Source organism: Callospermophilus lateralis, chromosome 2, assembly GCF_048772815.1.
Source record: "Callospermophilus lateralis isolate mCalLat2 chromosome 2, mCalLat2.hap1, whole genome shotgun sequence".
Lineage (NCBI taxonomy): Eukaryota > Metazoa > Chordata > Mammalia > Rodentia > Sciuridae > Callospermophilus > Callospermophilus lateralis.
In genome coordinates, this window is record NC_135306.1 from 153,582,472 (window position 1) to 153,601,623 (window position 19,152).

Genomic DNA, 19,152 nt, shown 5'->3' on the forward strand with positions numbered 1-19,152 from the left:
ATAAGCACGGAACAGTGGTATTGCAGGCACACATGCCTCTAAGCTCATAAATGAACCAAATCGATGCATCCTGGGACCCAGAAGGCAAAGGTGTAGGGTTAGGCTAAGACAGTGGGGTTTCAGGTAACAATGTTATGGAGTATGAGTATAAGGATAGAAGTGAGATGCATGAAAAAAATCTGTAAAATCACACACAGCCTACTCACAGGAAATTTTTACACTTCTGATGATTTATAATTTGAATGATGTGCATGAGGATGTCCATGATGAAAGAGCTGAAGTACCTCCTTACCTCCTCAGGGTAGAAGTGATGGATCTGGGGGGAGAAGTAGCCCTAATGCCTGCTTCATCAGCTTCCTCTTCTCAGTACTATAAAGTCCTCTTAGGAGTCCCCTGGGTCTGATAAGCTCAGGGATTTAAAGAGATAGCTGGAGCTATAGGGAGAATGAAAAATCTTGAGGAAATGACTTCTCTGTGTCCTGTCATTTCTCCCCATTAGAAGTTTCAAATAAATTGAGAGTCAAACTTAGTTAGTGATTAAAATTATTCAACTCCTCTTTTTCTAGAGCTGAGGCCCATAAAGAATTTATTTAGTAAATCAACAAGAGAACTAATTTGACTTTCTTACCCATGGCTTATCACTGATTCCTACATTAGGGCTCTTTCCATTCACCATGCCACAACTCAAGTAGATTTTGAGAAATAAAATCACATAACCACCCAGACATTTTCTTTCTAGAGTCAGCATATCGGGTGGCCATGTTGCTTTGCTTAGAATATACTGGTTTCAGCACTGATCATCTTGCACCAGGAGAAAATCCTCAGACTATACACACTGCAACAATTTGTCACCATAGGGTCAGACCTAGATCCAAAACTAGATCCTTTGCTAAGTGAGCGCCATTAAGAAAATTGTAGATGAATTCTAGATAGGGAAGAGGGAAGGGAGGCAAAGGAGGAGGCAGGGGTTTAGTAAGGACAGTGGAATATGATGGACATCATTATCCAAAGAACATGTATGAAGACACAAATTGCGTGTCAACCTACTTTATATATACACAGAGATATGAAAATTGTGGTATATGTGTATAATAAGAATTGTAATGCAAAAAAAGTACATGTATAAAGACATGAATTGGCGTGAACATACTTTATATACAAAGATATGAAAAATTATGCTGTATATGTGTAATAAGAATTATAATGCATTCAACTGTCATGAATTTAAAAAATAAAATAAATTTTAAAAAAGAAAATTGTTTGATATTTTTAGATATCTATTTCCTCATTTTTTAAGTCAATGGTTCCTCTCTAGATCATCACATCGACATTTCAATTTTGGGTTATGAAAATACCATCTTGACTCTTGACTCATTTCTCCATTTGACTTAGCCCTCTTATCCATTTTCCACACCTTACATACATATTAAATCAAACTTAGTTATACTTTTTTCATTTCCAGTATGATAATGTCCAAATTCTGATGTCACCTATAGGATGCTATGACATGACCCCTGCCTTCTTTCCAAATTCTTGTTCAATCCTTTCTCTCTTATCTGTTTCAACCATAATGACCATCTTCAGGTTATTGAATATGCAAGGACAGTACCACCCAGAAGTCCTCACAAATGCTGTTTCCAGTACCTTAGAAGTCTTTCTCCATGCTCTCTCTCTTTCTTCTGTCATTTCATCTAGGTAGGTATTAGCCTCATGGTACCATCTTGCAAAATGATCCACACTTGGAACCTTACTTGATTTTTTGCTTTAAAGAAACTAGTTTCCAGTCCTAGGCCTTTTAAAATGTCTAGTATAAAATATCTTAGTTAATTCAATCCCATTGCACTAGCAAGATACTCTGGCCCTATTGTTTATGTTAGATATGCATTTTCTCAGATATTACAAAGAGTAAACATGGTATCTTTTCTTTCTAAATTGTAACTATTGTCCCCCAATAGTAATATCCATGAATTCTTTTTTTCTACATTTTTATTGGTGATTCCTAGTTGTACATATTGATAGGATTTGTTGTTATATATTTGTAATATACAAAATATAACAATATAATTTGGCTATATCACTCCCCAACATTTCCACCTCCCTCCTTAGCCCCCACTCTTGGTCCCTTTTACCTACTGATCTCCCTTTGATTTTTAGGTGATCTACCCCCACCTTTGTTTTCCTTTTTCACTCAAGCTTCCACATATAAGAGAAAATATAGGACCCTTAACCTTCTGAGTTTGACTTATTTCACTTAACATGATGGTCTCTAATTCCATCTATTTTCCTGAAAATGCCATAATTTTATTTTCCTTTATGGCTGAATAAAATTCCATTATATATATATATATATATATATATATATATATATATATATATATATCACATTTTCTTTATCCATTCATCCAATGATGGACACCTACGCTGGCTCCATAGTTGGCTATTGTGAATTGTGTTGCCCTAAACGTGGGTTATAGCATCCATGCAATTTTAAAAAATTATATCTTGTATTTATTTTTTAAAATCTTATTCAAAATATTAAATAACACAATGTCAGATATGAAAAATTACTGCAATAAAACAGTTCAGGTGTATTTCCATTGTGCTTCCCTTTCTCATTGCAGCAATGAAGAGGAAGGATGAATGGTGCTGCTTCTTCCATCTCTACACAAAGCACATGACTGTGGCTCGCCTGGGCTTTGATTAACACACAGTAGAGGTGATGCTTTCTGATAAGTTGTAGTTACACTTGTAAGTCAAACATGGTTCAAATCACTTATTTACATACTGATCAATTGTTTGTCATAGATTCAAAGAAAATATAGTAAATAATTTACAGTTGTTATAAAAAAAAAAAACAAGAAAATACAACCTTCCAGGAGAGGAAAAGGTCATTATACACATATATCTTTTATGTATACAATTTCACTTAGGTATAATTTTAATTTGACAGACTGAGATAGTCTTATTTAAGCGATAATGGGCACTAAAATTTACTCACCCTTACTTTACAATAAAAACCAAAATGAACAAGTCATATAATTTTAAACTCTGCCCACTGCTTGAAACTTTTGAGGAATCTGTAGTACAATCAACTACTAATTACAAGTAATTCTTCATCTGTTTAACATTTTATCAGTTTTTACCTATAATTTAATTCAGTAATTAAAACCAAAAAATGACATCTGTATAATATTTTATCTATCTTCACCAAAAATTTAGTCTCTTCTGCCAGAATTTCTAGACACATTTAATATGTTATCTAAAACTGTAGTGGGATTGAACAGTCTCATTATCTTAAACTGTATTTTAATTACCTAAAATACACAAAGCATTTTTCTATAAAGGAATAAAAGCATGTTACTTGAATGAAAAATATTATTACATAAACCCTTGCACATTTTGGTTTGGGACCACAAAACAATATGTTTTTAAAAACCAGTATCTGGGTGGCAGAGAATTAATCTAAGACAATAGTACTATGTTAGAATTTAGTTATAAGTCTGGGATATTTTAAAAGTAGCATGACTTCCAGAACAAGTACAATGAATGGAAAATAACAAAAACTACCAGTGTAAATGCAAGGTAATGCTTAACCCACATTTCTGACACCTGATTGGATTCAGCTCTAAAAATGTAGATTTTAAAAATATATACTCCCTGTTTGTGACATTCAATTTCCAAAGCACCAAGGCAAAAGAGATCCGCCTGTGATTTAAGTACCATCTGCCTGTGGCAAACATCTGCACAATATCATATAAAAACTCAAGCAAATAAAAGTATATAATGAGCAAACTCAAACCACAGTGCTTTAAAATATAATCATTGGTAATCTTTAGAGAAGGGTGGCCTCATTAACGTTCTTGTCTAGATGATGATATTCACCGTTTTGGAACAAAGGCCATCACGCCATTTCCCACTTTGAAGTAGGAGGAAAATCTTCCTTTTGTTGTGGTATGTAACATAAAGAATAGCAATACAGAAGGCAAAAATAGTAAGATGAAAAAAGAAATAGCTGTCTTCCTCTTCTACATTTAAGGATGGGGCCTTAGAAGTTTTCACTGAGTGTTCAATTTCCATGTAACCCCCGTTTGCCCCTAAAGTCTCATAGGACTCATCATCCCTGGGGCTGATGGTCCAGCCACGGTCCAGTTCTCCATAAGCTCCATTGTCGAGAGTGTCTTTGGCTGTGGATGGAGAACTATTCAGTGAGAAGATCCTCCTCCTCTATGCTTGTATCTTCATGTATTCAGCTTCTTCTTGGGACAGAGGTGATAGAAGAGGGGGACAGGGGCTGCAGATGCTTTTCCACTTTTCTCTGTACTCGTTACAGGAGGGAGAGTGGCACTGATTTGAGAAATAGAAGATTTGGTCAGGTATTTTTTGTGTTAAAGCATTCATAACACAGTCTGTCTCTCAAATAGAAACATCTGAGTTTCACACAGTTTGACCCAGTGAATAGTGATGGAGCAGTGGACATAGTCCATCCATGCATTCTTAATGAGAGTTTTGTATAGTGATTGACTATTATTTCATTTAAACTTCAGAAATACCTTATAAAAATATTAATATCATCTATATTGTACATCTGAAGAAATTCAGGTAGAGTGATTTAATTATTTTTTCATACTCAAAAAACATGTAAGTGACAGAACTATCATTTAAAACCTAAGCACTCTTAACCAGTATGCTGAATGGTCACAACTGCTAGTTCAGAGGGTAAGTGATAAAAAAATTTTTATTCTCCAAAGAATCTATTTCTGTCTAACAAATGGTCTGGCATGTCATGAGTGTTCAACAAATAGTTCCAGAATGAATGGATGAGTCCCCTTGTGTTTTGCCATCTGTAGGTGTACAGCCTAAAGGAAGACAATCAGTGTGAGATATGTCTGACTGTACAATTCAACAAAAGGACAGACAGGAATTGCAAGTGTTTCCTCAGTAGTGTTACCAACTCCAACTCAGACTAGTCTTGACCTTGAGAGACAGACTGTGTTAATTCACCACCTGCTTCCCCTCCCATAGGCTGTGCTATCCTGAGCAAGTCTTTCCATCTGTTCTGTTGCCTCACAAATGTACCTGTAATACAATAATAATAGTTCTGCTTATCTCATGGACTCGCTAATACAAGCTACAAATTCTTTTTAAATAATATAAATAATAACCCTTTTAACTTTACTTGGCACATAACAAAAGCCATCAGGAAAATGAGCACGTGTTTATCAAAGGTTATAAAGTTTCAGCTAAGGAGAATGAGTCCTAGGGATATACAGTACCTCACAGTGCCTCTAATTAACAAAGCTATTTGGAGAATCCATGCTTTACAATTTTCTTAGAGAATAGATATTTTTGTTTGTTAGTTTTGGTTACATTTTGAAATGTCTCCCTGGAACATGTACTTACCAAGAAAGTCCTCTAACACAATTAATAAGGAGAATGGGAGGAAACTTCAAGAGATAGATAGGTTAGCAATAGATATGTTTGTAGTATAGATTATGGTGATGTTTTCATGACTGCATATTTATCTTCAAACTCATTAAGTTGTACATATTAAATATATAGAGTGTTTGAAGGTGAATCACACCACAGTCAAGTGGTAAAAATAACAGTATTATTTGTATGAATATTCTGTTGAAGCTGGAAAATTAGCCTAGAAATTTCAAATCACTGGTCTAGTTAGCCCAGATTAACAAAGAGAAAACATGGGATTAGTAGTACTGACATCAGGCATGCCATAGATAGAATGTTCTGTTGTTTTGTTTTAAACAAATTATCTGATGTTATTCTTTGATCACAGGGGATACATTCTGGCTAGCACTGCCTTCAGGTGAAGTGGGATGTGAGCAATGAAATGTGATGTGTTCCCAATGTGCACTCAACCCCTGAGTGCCAGGGGAAGAGGATGTTGAAGTTTCCATGGATAGTGGTTGGTCCCTCCACAACACCATGGAAACACCTGGAAGAGAATCACTGTGCTAGGACCAGGAGACACTTGGTCCTTGAGAAGGGCAGAGAGGCACCAGTGTTCAGCAGGACACCAGTGTTCAAAGCCAACTATGAGGCTGAGCTCCTTAGAGCTCCCAAACCACTCTCAGTTGACTTTTCTCAGTGTCTCTCCCTCCCTCCCACCCACCTCTCTCTTCTCCCCTCCCTCCTCTGTCCCTGTCTCATATTACTTCAAACAAAATGTGAATGTATTATACAAAAGTATAAAATAGAGTAAAGAAGAAAATACATCTTCCAAAATCTCACTAACTGCTAAATCTATATTATGTTTATACTATAGTTTATTGTATAGTATAACCTACAGAAAGTGCTAAAAATATTCTGTTCATCCTTCCAAATTTTTCATACAAAAATGTACAATATTTAACAATAACATATGTTAGTTATTTTTACCCCCCAAAAGTCAGCAGCTATAATATTATTTGATAACTGCCATAGAGGTGATGTTGAGGTAAGACAGAATGTATCAAAGTCCATGAGAATGGCTAGGAGTTAGGGTTCAATTGCAGATATAGCAATAGGTGAAATCACTCATTTCTCTCACAAGTTCTATGACTTTGATCAAAGATACCTTCAAAAATGGTAAATAAGATAGTTTAAGAAATGGAAAAATTATTTTTATTTTATTTTAGCTAGAAAGTAGATGATTTAACAAATAAAAAAATAAATAAAGCTATTTATTTATCTATCTATCTATTTATTTATTTCGGGGGTTGCTGGGGATTGAACTCAGGGGCACTCAACCACTGAACCCACATCTTCATCCCTATTTTATATTTTATTTAGAGACAGGGTCTCACTAAGTTCCTTTGCACTTCACTTTTGCTGAGGCTGGCTTTGAACTCACGATTCTCCTGCCTAAGCTTCCTGATCCACTGAGATTACAGGTGTGTGCCACCACACACAGCCTAAATGGATTTATTTTTATGTAGGATGTATTTTTTTCATTTCACCTTTATTGAAATCTGCTATTAGTTACATTTTTCATTATTATCATCATTAATATGATAAAACATATTGAGAGATTTCTATTATTTTAATTTTAAAATGTTTTATTCTTCTGTCTGTATTCTTTAATTATATTCACAATTATAGTGCATATACCTGCTTTCATTAATGTAGCTTACAGTATTTTTTTGCTGATATGATTTTATTCAGTATACTTCATCAGGATTATATTTGCCTTTTTGCAGAGTTTTACAACAATTTTTCTCATTAAATATGTGTGTGTGTGTGTGTGTGTGTGTGTGTGTAATGTATATGTGTGTATAATATATAGGAATAAACTCTTAAAATGTGGTGGTTAAAGAAAGGGAAAGGTCTTGTACTGTAATGTTTTAGATGTGATTGGCAGTATAATTACTCTATACTTATTTTTGTCTTCCTTAATTATCACTTAATTCTTCATATATTTACATTTATTATTTCCCTCAATATATCAAGTTACCCAAGATTTAAATTCATTAATAATTTATTCCACTTTGATTTTGAAAACATCTCTAACCTGCTAATATATATGATGTCTTCTCATTTTTTTCATTTGATTCCATCTTCCAGAGGTACATCTGTTTTGAAGACTGTTAAAGGATCACTTCTTTTTCTTCTTTTTTTTTCTTTTTTTATTAGTTGTTCAAAACATTACAAAGCTCTTGACATATCATATTTCATACATTTGATTCAAATGGATTATGAACTCCCATTTTTACCCCGTATACATCTTGCAGATTCACATCGGTTACACATCCACTTTTTTACATACTGCCATACTAGTGTATGTTTCTCTCTTTTTGATTCACACCAATTTACTTCTTCCAGGTGTTTTCAAACACGTCACAAAGTATTTTATACTTTTTAAAGTCTTAAATACATAATTTCTTAATTTTCTCTCTTTTTAATTTTTTTTTTATTTTTGTTCTTAAATAGATACCCCCAAATCTTAACAGACCATAGAGACATATGTATAGAGAGAACACATCATTGTACCTATTTCATAAGTCTTGTTACATAGCCTTTCCACTTCATTGTTTCTTTCATTGCTTGTTAACATACACACATACATAATATACTTTAAATTATAATATAAACTTTTCAAATGTTAATATTATTTAAAAGATAAATCATTGAATACAGTGCATGTAAAGTTAAAAGGCCAGGTGGATAGGGTGTAGTACATAAACTAAATATTACCATGTCTAGTTTTTGGGTGTGTGTCTGATTATCTCTAATATTGATTGGATAAAATAATCTTGAGAAAAATCCCTTGCTCATCAAAACTATGTTTCCATTGGTAATAAATAATTTCCTATGTGATGTTTCACTTTAAACAAGATAACGAACATATCATAAAAAATGAGAGACCAATTATGAGAATGTTCACTTATGCGATTAAAAATAAATACAAGAAGCCAGGTATGGTGGCACACACCTATAATCCCAACAACTCAGGAGGCTAAGGCAGGAGGATCTTAAGAACAAGGACAGTCTGGAAAACTTGGTGAGCCCGAAGGAAGTTCCAAGACAGCGTCTCAAAATTTAAAAGACAGTGGGGTTGGGATGTTACTTAGTGGTGGAGCACCCCTGGGTTCAATTCCCAGTGTACCAAAAAAAAAAAAAAAAAAAAAAGAAAAAAGAAAGAAAGAAAGGGATCAAGTATTTTTAATAAATTCTAGTCACTTTACCTTGCAAAACTTTTGGCTTGATTTGAATTATTTCCAGGCTTTCAGCAAATATCATCATGGCCAGAATCTTAATGGTAAGATAACTGACAAAAGGATATTAAAAATTCCTCATCAGAACAGTCTTGAAAGCAATTTTGTGAAATAATGGCAAACATACCCTTGAACTAGATTTTTCGAATATTTTCTGTTCAAAACTTCCTTCTCAGAAGAATTTTGCATAGCCTTCGCCGAATCTCTTTGGTTTTGATGGAATAGATGACAGGGTTGAGCATCGGAGGCACAAATAGATAAATAAGGGACATGAGTGTGTGTACATAGGGTGGGGCATGCCTCCCATAGCGAGCAGCCATGGACACGTCAACCATGGGCACATAGAAGATGAACACAGCACACATGTGTGACACACACGTGTTGAGCGTCTTCAGTCGTTCCTCCCTGGAGGCAATGGCAAGCACAGAACGAAGTATGAGCACATAAGAGAGGAGAATGAGTGCAGAATCCAGGCCAAAGGTAGAGATGACAATAAATAGACCAAAGATATTATTGATGATGACGTCACCACAGGGCAGGCGGATCAGATCTGAATGCAGGCAGTAGGCATGAGAGAGCACGTTGGCCTTGCAGAAGGGCAGCCTCAACAGAAGCAAAGGCAGAGGGAAAATCATGCAGAAACTGCGGATAATAGCAGACATGCCCATCTGCACCACACGGGCATCAGTGAGCACTGTAGCATAGCGCAAGGGGTGACAGATGGCCACATAGCGGTCAAAGCTCATGACCAGCAGGATCCCAGACTCGATGAAAGAGAAAAAATGAATAAAGAACATTTGGGTCATGCAGGAATTGAAACTGATTTCTCTTATTTTGAAGCAAAACGTTGCCAGTACTGTGGGCAGTGTGGAGAAAGACACACCCAGGTCATTAACTGAGAGCAGGGACAGGAAATAGTACATGGGCTGATGCAAGCTCTGCTCCTCCTTGATAATGAAAAGGATCAGGCTATTGCCCATGATTGAGACAGTGTAGAGCAGTCCCAGGAGCAAAATCATCCAGTGCTGGGAGGCCTCCAGCCCTGGGAGTCCTGTCAAGGTGAAAGGAGGCAACCCTGAGCTGTTGTGGGTGTCTCCTCCCATGCTGCACTCCTGCCTAGATGGTAAGGCCCCTGGCCTGCAAAGAAGACAAACACAGTGTTATGCATGGCCTCTGCCTAGTATTTCAAATCTCTCATACATCACCTAGTCCCTCACTTTAGAGCAATAATCACTATTGTTCACTCTAACACTCATCCATGCCTCTCATTGTTACTAAGATTTCTGAAATCTGATTTTCCTCAATGTGCCCGGCTGGCAAGACAAGTGAAGTGACCCTCCTTTATACCTGTGTCTAGCACTCTTTCTCAGATTAAAACTATAAACTCTTTTTCTGTTCAAATCATGGATATCATTTTTTTTCAAGACAAGAAACAAACTCTCTTTGTCACTTCTTTCTCAACTCTTATGCCCATTTCAGAGCAAACCTCTTACTCATTAGACCACAACTTTTTCCTCTTCCCAATCTTTCATGCTCTCGCACCTCCACTACCTCACTATGACTCCCAGCTCCCTAACCATATAGTTAGTGGTTTCATCCAGATGGAAGATAAATGCACAGGAAGATGGATACCATGGAGTCCAACTTCCAAGTGTTCCTCACGATTTGCTGGACTTCCATGTTTCCTCCCTCCACTTTATTCTTCATCCATTTGCTTATGGGATTGCTTGTCTCCCTGAAGAACTGAATTTACTAAATGTAATTTCTTTTTTATTGGTTCTGTATACTTAAACATAACATGAGGATTCATTTTGACATAATTATAGAAGCATGGAATACAATTTGTCCTAATTCAGTCCCTGGTACTTCCTCTTTCTGCCATTCCTCCATCCTCCCGTTCCCTCCCCTGTACTGATATTTCTGCTATTTGAAAGTAATTTCTTAAAGTTTATATCATAATCCAATAGTATCTCATTCCTGAAAGCCATTAAATTCATTAAAATTTATGTATATCCCAGAATCGGTTTTTCACCTGTTTTCTCTTTGGTGTTATGCCCAATGTGCAGACTCAAATTTCCAATATCACTTTGCCTCCTCCTTTTCTTTTGCCAAGTACTTTAAATAAGATAACAGTTTATGAAAACACTGACCTCAAAGTGTCTCTGTTAGCACCTTTCTTCTTCTCTTTCCACACTTCAGACCCAAACTATCACATTATTATACCATAATAAAATCCTCCTAATAAATTCCTAACCTCACTCTAATTCATCTCCAATTTCAACTACAAGCATTTATTTATTTAATTATTTACACTGGGATTCTACCCAGGATCACTTTACTACTGAACTCCCCAGTCCTTCTTATTTTTCATTTTGAGACAGTATTTCAATAACTTTGCTCATGGTTTTGCTAAGTTGCTGCGGTTGCCCTTGAACTCACAATTTTCTTGCACAAATCAAAATCACTAGGATTACAGATGTGTGCCACCATACTTGGCTGGAATGAATATTTTGAAATGTTATTATGACAGTGCACTTTTCTAATTAAATCTTTAAGTGGTCTATCATTAACAAATGGTCACATTTGAATTCATTAGCCTAGAATTAAAGGCCCCTTTGGTCAGTATTAAATCAATATTTCTAGCCTCAGTTCTCAAAATTTTCTTCCTCATATATATAAATAGATACTCACATATGGCTTCTTGGTGTTATCCATATCTTAATACACAGCTGCAGCTCTTAGTGTTTGCCTGATTTATGTACATATCTGTTCAAATCATCTTCCTTGGCTGAAGTCCACAGATGCCCTCTTTCATGAATATGTGGCTGATCTATACCAGTAGAGATAACTCTCCCTACCCCTCATAGACCTAGACATGCTTCTCCTATCACGTATACTTCTTTGCATGACTTGCATTATAACATTGTGAATCTTCTCTCCTCTGTCACTAGCTCTAAAATTAAATCCTGATCCTTACTCATGGTTTTGGTCACTACCAATGCTGTACTTACTGCAAGGAACTGATGAAAAGAAATGCTCAGTGAGTCACTCAGGCTTCCGAGTTTTAAATCTTTTATGTCCAAGTGGAGATGCTAATTCTAATAATTTTACTTAATGTGGTTGTGAAAATCCAAAGTGTAAATTCTCAGGAGCAAATAATTGGCAACTCTGGTTTTTAAAACCTGCTTATATCCTCAACTCCAGACTTTCATCTGCCTTTGTTCCTGCATCTGCATTCAGGATTCCTCTGTCCTTTTATCTCAGGATACAATTTTGCCATAATTCCACATGTTAAGTCCACTTTGTTTTCCTTACCTACAAGCTTTCCGGTAAATTTTGGTTTGTCTCTCTGTGCAATAAATAGACCTCCCCCTCTTTTGGAATCATTTAGCATAAATAGGATCCTTCCACATAACCTCTAACACACCAGGATCTTTTTATGCATCTTCTGATACAAGATGCTTCTGAAATAAATATGGGATGCTTGTTTACATAAAGACATCCACCTTCAAAATGCAGCCTGATGGAATATTCCTATGAGGAAGTAATGTGTGAATCAGAAACCATGTGGGATTTCAGAGATCAAGAGCAGTGGATAGAAAATATGAAAGCCGAAAGAAAATGATATAGGCATATAATAAATAATCAGAGTAGTAGACTTTTATTCTTCAGATTGCTATATCTTAGCACTTGGGTTTCTAAGTTAAGGGTAGGTGGCTTAAAATCTGAATTTGGGGTTTCTAGAACTTCAACTTACCTACTTGAGAGATCTCTTGCATTGAAAGGGAGAGCAATACTGGGGGCCCTGAATGCCCTGATCGTAGCCCACAGTTAACTTTGCCAACTCACTGGCCTTAGCATTATATGGCTGATTCCAGGAAGTCCATTTTGCTGTCATCAGCTCAGGTGTTCGTGGACTTCTGGGAATACAGAGCATCAGCAGTGCTCCACACCTCCCACTGGTACTTCATGTCTTATATTAGTATGCTGGAGCAAGAATGATCTTAACTAAAAGGAACTTGCAATAAAATTGCAGGTGGGCCCACATTTTAGCAGTTATTAGCATCTAAGAAGTCAACTATCTCAATTATATGCAGTTTGTTAGTAGCAAAATAATAAATAGTTAAATATCTCCTAATTCTGGGTTTGGCTTTCCTACTTTATACCTATGATCAAATCCACTGAAGTCTGGATACAAAACACAACAACAGCAAAAACAAACAAACAAACAAACAAAATCCTCTATATAGAGAGTTCATGCCCAATATAAATGAATTTCAGCATTTGAATTTACTAGAATATGTGAAATTCTCACCTAGATCATCCATAAAATTGACCCTCAGCATGATGAAAACCTGGGTGTGCCCTGCCTGACCAATGCAGAATGTAATTATAGATTAAATATGTTCCTTTATATTGTGTTGGTTTTTCACAAATGTTTATTAAACAGCTAGTAGGGAGACAGCAAGGGTGATAGGGGCTACTTAATAAAGTTCAGCAACTGATATGGAGTCAAGATTCAACCACCTGCCTTGAAAAGGTGGACCTGTTTGTGTCCAGATTCTATCACTGGTCTAAACAAAGTCTCTAAACCACAGTTTTATTTTTCACCCAAAGTTAATAATCTCATATCACAGAATGATTGGAGTGATTAAGGAAGTGACTTGTGGGTAGCAGGAAGCCTACTAGATGCCATACAGCATCAGTGAAGATTGGTGATTATGTTTCAGTTCCAGAAATTAACTCCTGAGTAAAGTGCCTGAGATAGACACTGACCTCTATGTTCAGAATAATAAGAATAAATACTTGGAGTAGTATGAATAACTGAATTCTAGGAGATACCAGCAGATACAGCTGGAAGAAAGAGTGCAGACTTATACTTGAAGCAAAACAGATGAAAGTTGCTTTTTAGAAAGACCCTCTCACATACACAGCGTTCCTCTGAGACTAACAAGAAGAAAATGCAGGCACTTTTCAAGAATCCCTCTCAGAGACGAATCAGAACACAGGATTCAGCGACTCCTTAGTTAACCTTAGATCTTTCCACACCAGTCTCATGCACCCAGGTCAGGAAGCCACCTGAAAGCTGCTCAGTACACAGGGATTTGGCAGAATTCAAAGTGCACTGTTCCTTGTCCAGTGTCTTTCACTTTAACTTTTTCCACATTAAAAGAAAGAAAAAAAAAAAAAAACTTCTCAACTGTGACAATGTCAAGTTCCTACCCTCAAGGTCTATGGAATAAAATGTACAAAACACAAATGAGAATAAATCTGGAAATGATATTAGTAATAAAAATGTGTATATGAATAAATATACCAATTTGTGGTCTGCCTGGGGAAACTTCTAAGGAAACATTATATTCAATTAATGTAATAATGAAGAGCTGCAGGAAAGATTTTAGGGCAGAATAGCAGAGAACTTGCAATATTATAAGGCAGTCATTGAAGGTTTCCAGATCACTTTAAAATGCTACCATCTCTCAAAAATCAAGCAAATATTATTGAGATTGATCCAACATCAAAATGGACTTTGCAGATGCAATTAAAATTTTACACCTTAAGATTGGATTTTTTTTTCTTTTGGATGATTTAGATGGACATAATTTAGTCACATAAGTCATGTAACAACATAGAGTTTTTGAAGCTAGAGCCACAACAATGTGGCAGATCAGTCAGACATTCAAACAATGAGAGGCACCCATTCCATCATTACCTGAAGGACTCAATTGGAAAGCATGAGAAATAATGTGGGCAATTCACAGCTGAATCCCTAGCAAAGGAATGGAAACCTCACTATACAACTATAGGGAACAGATATGAACCAAGTTTTAAAGCACATTTTCCCCTAAAGATCTGACCTACAAAAACTATAAGAAATCTTTGTTGTTTTTAAGCTGCTAAATAGGTGATTGTTTCTTATGACAACAGTAGGAAACAAATACATTTAGCCTTAGCCTGGAAGAAGAAGGTAAAGAACAAAGAAGAGTCATTCCTCACAGAATGAACAATACAAATGCAGGGATTAACCTTGAAGAGAATTATGGAGGAGGATGGGAGACAGAAGATAGGGATTCTAAGACTTCAGAGTAAGAAATTTCTTGATATTGACCTATGAGGGCAATAAATAGTGATAATGGTGCAGTGATCATTTCTGATGTCATTTCCTAAAAAGACTGGCTTAACAGTACTTGCAAAGAGCATGTTCAGAAAGGTCCCATGCCTTGCTTAATACTCTTCTATCATTGTCATGAAAGTCTTAATTATTTTTTTTCTTTGAACACACAATTTGTAAGATAAGTCTAAAGGTACAATGTTGTGAATACACATCCAGCATCAGTATTTGCCTCATCATTCACATCAATTTCTCACTATGCCTCATGGGCACAGAATTCTGGTTGATCTGCTATGAGTGGGCATTCAAGGAGGCTCACAGAAGAGAATAGGAGAGAAAAGGGTGACAAAGAAAGGAGAGAGAAAGTAAGAGATCAGAATAGAGACTACAATATACAGATATTTTATTTTTCTCATTCCTTGTGAAGTTACTGGAAACTTTTTTCTGGTTCCTTTCTTCATTTATCAACTAATTATCTTCTTTCTCTCCCTCAACAGATATGCTACAGAACAAATCCCTAGAGAAGGCTACCTGAGTTTTAACATCTGAGCATCACAGAGAGAAGCAATAAATAACTTCACTTACCAAGACCTTTGAACAGAGGAAGCTGGAATATGGAGATGAACTGAAAACATATAGTGAGCTCAGAAATCCAAGAACACGGGTTACACATTCAGACCCTCCCCTGTCTCTTACCACATCTATCTGAACCTGCAAAGAGACATAGCTCTCACTCACCCAATCAAAATTCCACTTAAGACATTTCACGACTATATTGTGCTGCAGAGCTTCACATGGAGACTGTACATCTTTATTCAGAGCTCCAAACACAGCCTGCTTCACCTGCAAGTGCATATCTCTGATCCAGGTAAGTTCTTAAAATCATATCCCCAAACAACTGTGTTCAATAAATAAACTCAGAATTAGTTTACTTCATTGAAGTATAGGACTGACAGTAGGACCTGCTCTTACCCAATCTTTCTGGTCCTCATACCCATAGATTTTGAGAGTAGTTTCCAACACCCATTTGAAATCTTCCATGGATGGAAAGAATAAGCCAAGAAGATAAAATGCACTGACTTCAGCTCTCCTCTGAGTGTCTTTCCACTAGTGTCAGAGGTAAGTATCAAGGCTAAACCCAGCATCATCTGGTGTCAAATTGAGAATCTAAGGCAAATTGGAAGGGGCTTTCTACTTCTCTTGACTTATTTGATGTTTAGATAATGATTAAAACTATTGCCTTTTTAAATGGAAAGAAATCGGTTTCTTTGGAAGCATTATGAATTCAAGTGTTGGTCATACTAATGGATTGTAGGGAAAGATGAAAACACAAAACTCTGAAGTTAGAGATATAAGACGTCATTTCAGTTCCACAAGAAACATGCCTGAATCTAAATTATATCAGTTCAAATCTCTGGATTTTGGTCTTCCCACTGGTAAGAACTGTAGAATGATATTTTCATACTATTTACTATTGATTGTTAAGAAAAAAGATTATTTTTTAAAGGGAGGGGAATTATTTGAGGAATCCCAACATTTAATCCCATAAATATAAATCTTTACTCAACTTCTTATGAAGGTGTTAAGCAAGATGAAGTCTTTCTCAATTTGAAGACAGCAAAGTCACAAAAATGTTGCATTTTTTCAATGTGACTTGGTAAACATAAAAGCACAAAATGACTATAGAATCATGCCCTTTAATTAGAAAGCTATAAAGAAGAAAGAAATTTGTTCAAGGTGACACAACAATTCTTGATATAGAATCTGGACTCAAATTTGGGTTTCATGGCATAATTCATAATTTTTAAGTACAAAGTATGTTAAGGAGACTATATGCAATACTAACTATTCCTTTACAGCCAAAATAGAGTCCTACTCCCGAATGTCTTTGTGGATGTCAAATCTAGAAAACCTACTTTCTCCCTCCATATGTATCTATCAGGATGTAGCACTCTCGGCTGTCCCTCACATCCTGCAATTACACTAGTAAGTTTGCAGGATGAAGCTAACTCTGACATAGATGTGTGGATTATCTCCGCAGAAAGTAGAGCTGATTTATCTCACTTTTTCTTTTTCTTTTCCTACAGAAATGCTCATATCACTAAAGCAGTAATTTAGGGGGTATGTAATCATATCAAGATCATCTACCTTCTTTCTAGGCACTTTAGGTGAAATATAAAAGTAAGTCTTTGGGCATATATCTGGGAAGATAGATTCAAACAGGGAAAAAAAGATTAATGCATCATTACATTTTTGCCTAAAAGAAAAGGGCTTGTATATTAGGACTCAGAGTGAAATATTTTTCAGATGTTTGAACAAGTGAAAAAAAAAACATTTTTCACAGTCTAAAAATTATTATTTCATTGAAAAGGCATCATTTCATATGAATCAACCACATGCCTGTTGTTCCAGGGTAGACATATCATCAGCCCTTGGAAGGAACCCTTGATTTGCCAAAAGGATGTCAGCCTGCAACATCAGTGATAAGAGTCTCCCAGACACTCTCTTCCTGACAGGAATCCCAGGGCTGGAGTTTGCTCATATCTGGATTGCAATTCCATTCTGTGCCATGTACCTGGTAGCACTGCTTGGCAATGCTGCCATCATCCTGGTCATTGTGATGGACAGCGCCCTGCATGCTCCCATGTACCTCTTCCTTTGTCTTCTCTCACTCACTGACCTGGCTCTCAGCTCCACCACTGTGCCCAAGACACTTGCCATTTTGTGGCTCCATGCAGGTGAGATTTCCTTTGCTGGATGCCTGGCCCAGATGTTTTTTGTCCATTCTATCTATGCTTTGGAGTCCTCAGTTCTCCTGGCCATGGCCTTTGATCGATATGTGGCTATTTGCAACCCACTGAGATACACAGTTATCCTCAACAATACAGTAATAGGCAGTATTGCCCTTGTTAGCATATTCCGTAGTATAGCTTTTGTCTCCCCAACTATCTTCCTGCTGAGGCGACTGCCCTACTGTGGGCACTATGTCGTGGCTCACACATACTGTGAGCATATGGGCATCGCTCGGCTGGCCTGTGCCAACATCACTGTCAATATTGTCTATGGGCTGACTGTAGCTCTGCTGGCCATGGGTCTGGATTCTATCCTCATTGCCATCTCCTATGGCTTTATCCTCCGTGCTGTCTTTCGCCTGCCATCCCATGATGCCCAACACAAGGCTCTGAGTACCTGTGGCTCCCACCTTGGTGTCATCCTCGTTTTCTACATCCCTGCCTTCTTCTCCTTCCTCACCCACCGCTTTGGTCACAACCGAGTTCCCAAGCATGTGCACATCTTTCTGGCGAATCTCTATGTGCTGGTGCCTCCTGTACTCAATCCCATCATCTATGGAGCTAGAACCAAGGAGATTCGGAGTCGACTTCTAAGATTGCTTTACTTGAGGAAGATCTCAGTATGAATTCCAAACAGAAGAGATAAGAAAGATAATTGGAGATAAGAAAAATAAATGGGTAGGATCACTTTCCAGATTCATTTGCAAGAATGAGGATCTATGATATGACAAGATTAAGTTTAATTGTCTGGAAGCTCTGGGAGGAACAGGATGAGCCAGATGACATGAAGGTACTGTTTATCACACTGAACATGTTGCATTCCCACTGCTCCTTGAGGAACTCAGAATAGCCCAGAAAGATGATCATATTTTCACTGCTGTCTCAAAAGTGGCTATGAACTACTAAGGAGCAAGTCAGTCCCTGATCATAAGAGGTGACCGTTTCATGAGAATAACTTCCTGCATGAGTTCAAAGGCAAAGAAAAAGGTGTTTAGAGTGAATTTGAAGCAGAATTCTACTCCTTTGGTTGTTCAGGGCATAGAATGTGAATTTGAAATGCCTAGGTTTGAATCCTGGCTACTCTTCTTACCACATTTGTGACCTTAAGCATTGCATTAAATGTCTCTGTGCTGCAGTTTAACCCCTGATATGTGGGAATAATGATAGCATCTAACTCTTCATGTTATGGTAAGGAATACATAAGAAAATAAATGTACTGAACTTAAGAAAATGCCTTACATGTAAAATGTTCAATAAACATAGAAAAAAGAGAGAGAGAAAAAAAGTCATGTAACCTTTATGGAACAATTTATTTAACTTTTCTAACACCTTAATTTTTGTCTCAGCTCACAGATTATAGTGGTGACCATATTACAGAGTAGCTCTATCATATTTAAACCGTGCTTAAAATATTGTCAGTGCTAAATGGACCCACAATTTCACCCTTTCTTCCTTCTGTCCCTTTTGCCATTTCTTTCAGTTTTGAAGCCATCCTTTGTTCAGGGTTCTGGGGAGCTGGTTTTGAATCCATGTCCTC

At 36.7% G+C, this 19,152-nt stretch overlaps 2 protein-coding genes and 1 pseudogene across 2 annotated transcripts; 1 reads left to right on the top strand and 2 right to left on the bottom strand.

The window, feature by feature from the left end:
* Positions 1-44: 44 nt before the first annotated feature.
* LOC143388781 (keratinocyte-associated transmembrane protein 2 pseudogene) lies at positions 45-4,379 on the bottom strand (annotated as a pseudogene).
* A 4,490-nt stretch (positions 4,380-8,869) lies between these two features.
* Positions 8,870-9,814, bottom strand: LOC143391393 (olfactory receptor 51I2-like). Its single transcript, XM_076844096.2, has one exon. The coding sequence runs from the start codon at positions 9,812-9,814 to the stop codon at positions 8,870-8,872; it is 945 nt and encodes a 314-aa protein (XP_076700211.2).
* A 2,117-nt stretch (positions 9,815-11,931) lies between these two features.
* Positions 11,932-18,241, top strand: LOC143391394 (olfactory receptor 52D1-like). Its single transcript, XM_076844097.2, has 2 exons — positions 11,932-11,944; positions 17,283-18,241. The coding sequence occupies exon 2, from the start codon at positions 17,285-17,287 to the stop codon at positions 18,239-18,241; it is 957 nt and encodes a 318-aa protein (XP_076700212.2). The 5' UTR covers positions 11,932-11,944; positions 17,283-17,284.
* Positions 18,242-19,152: the final 911 nt, after the last annotated feature.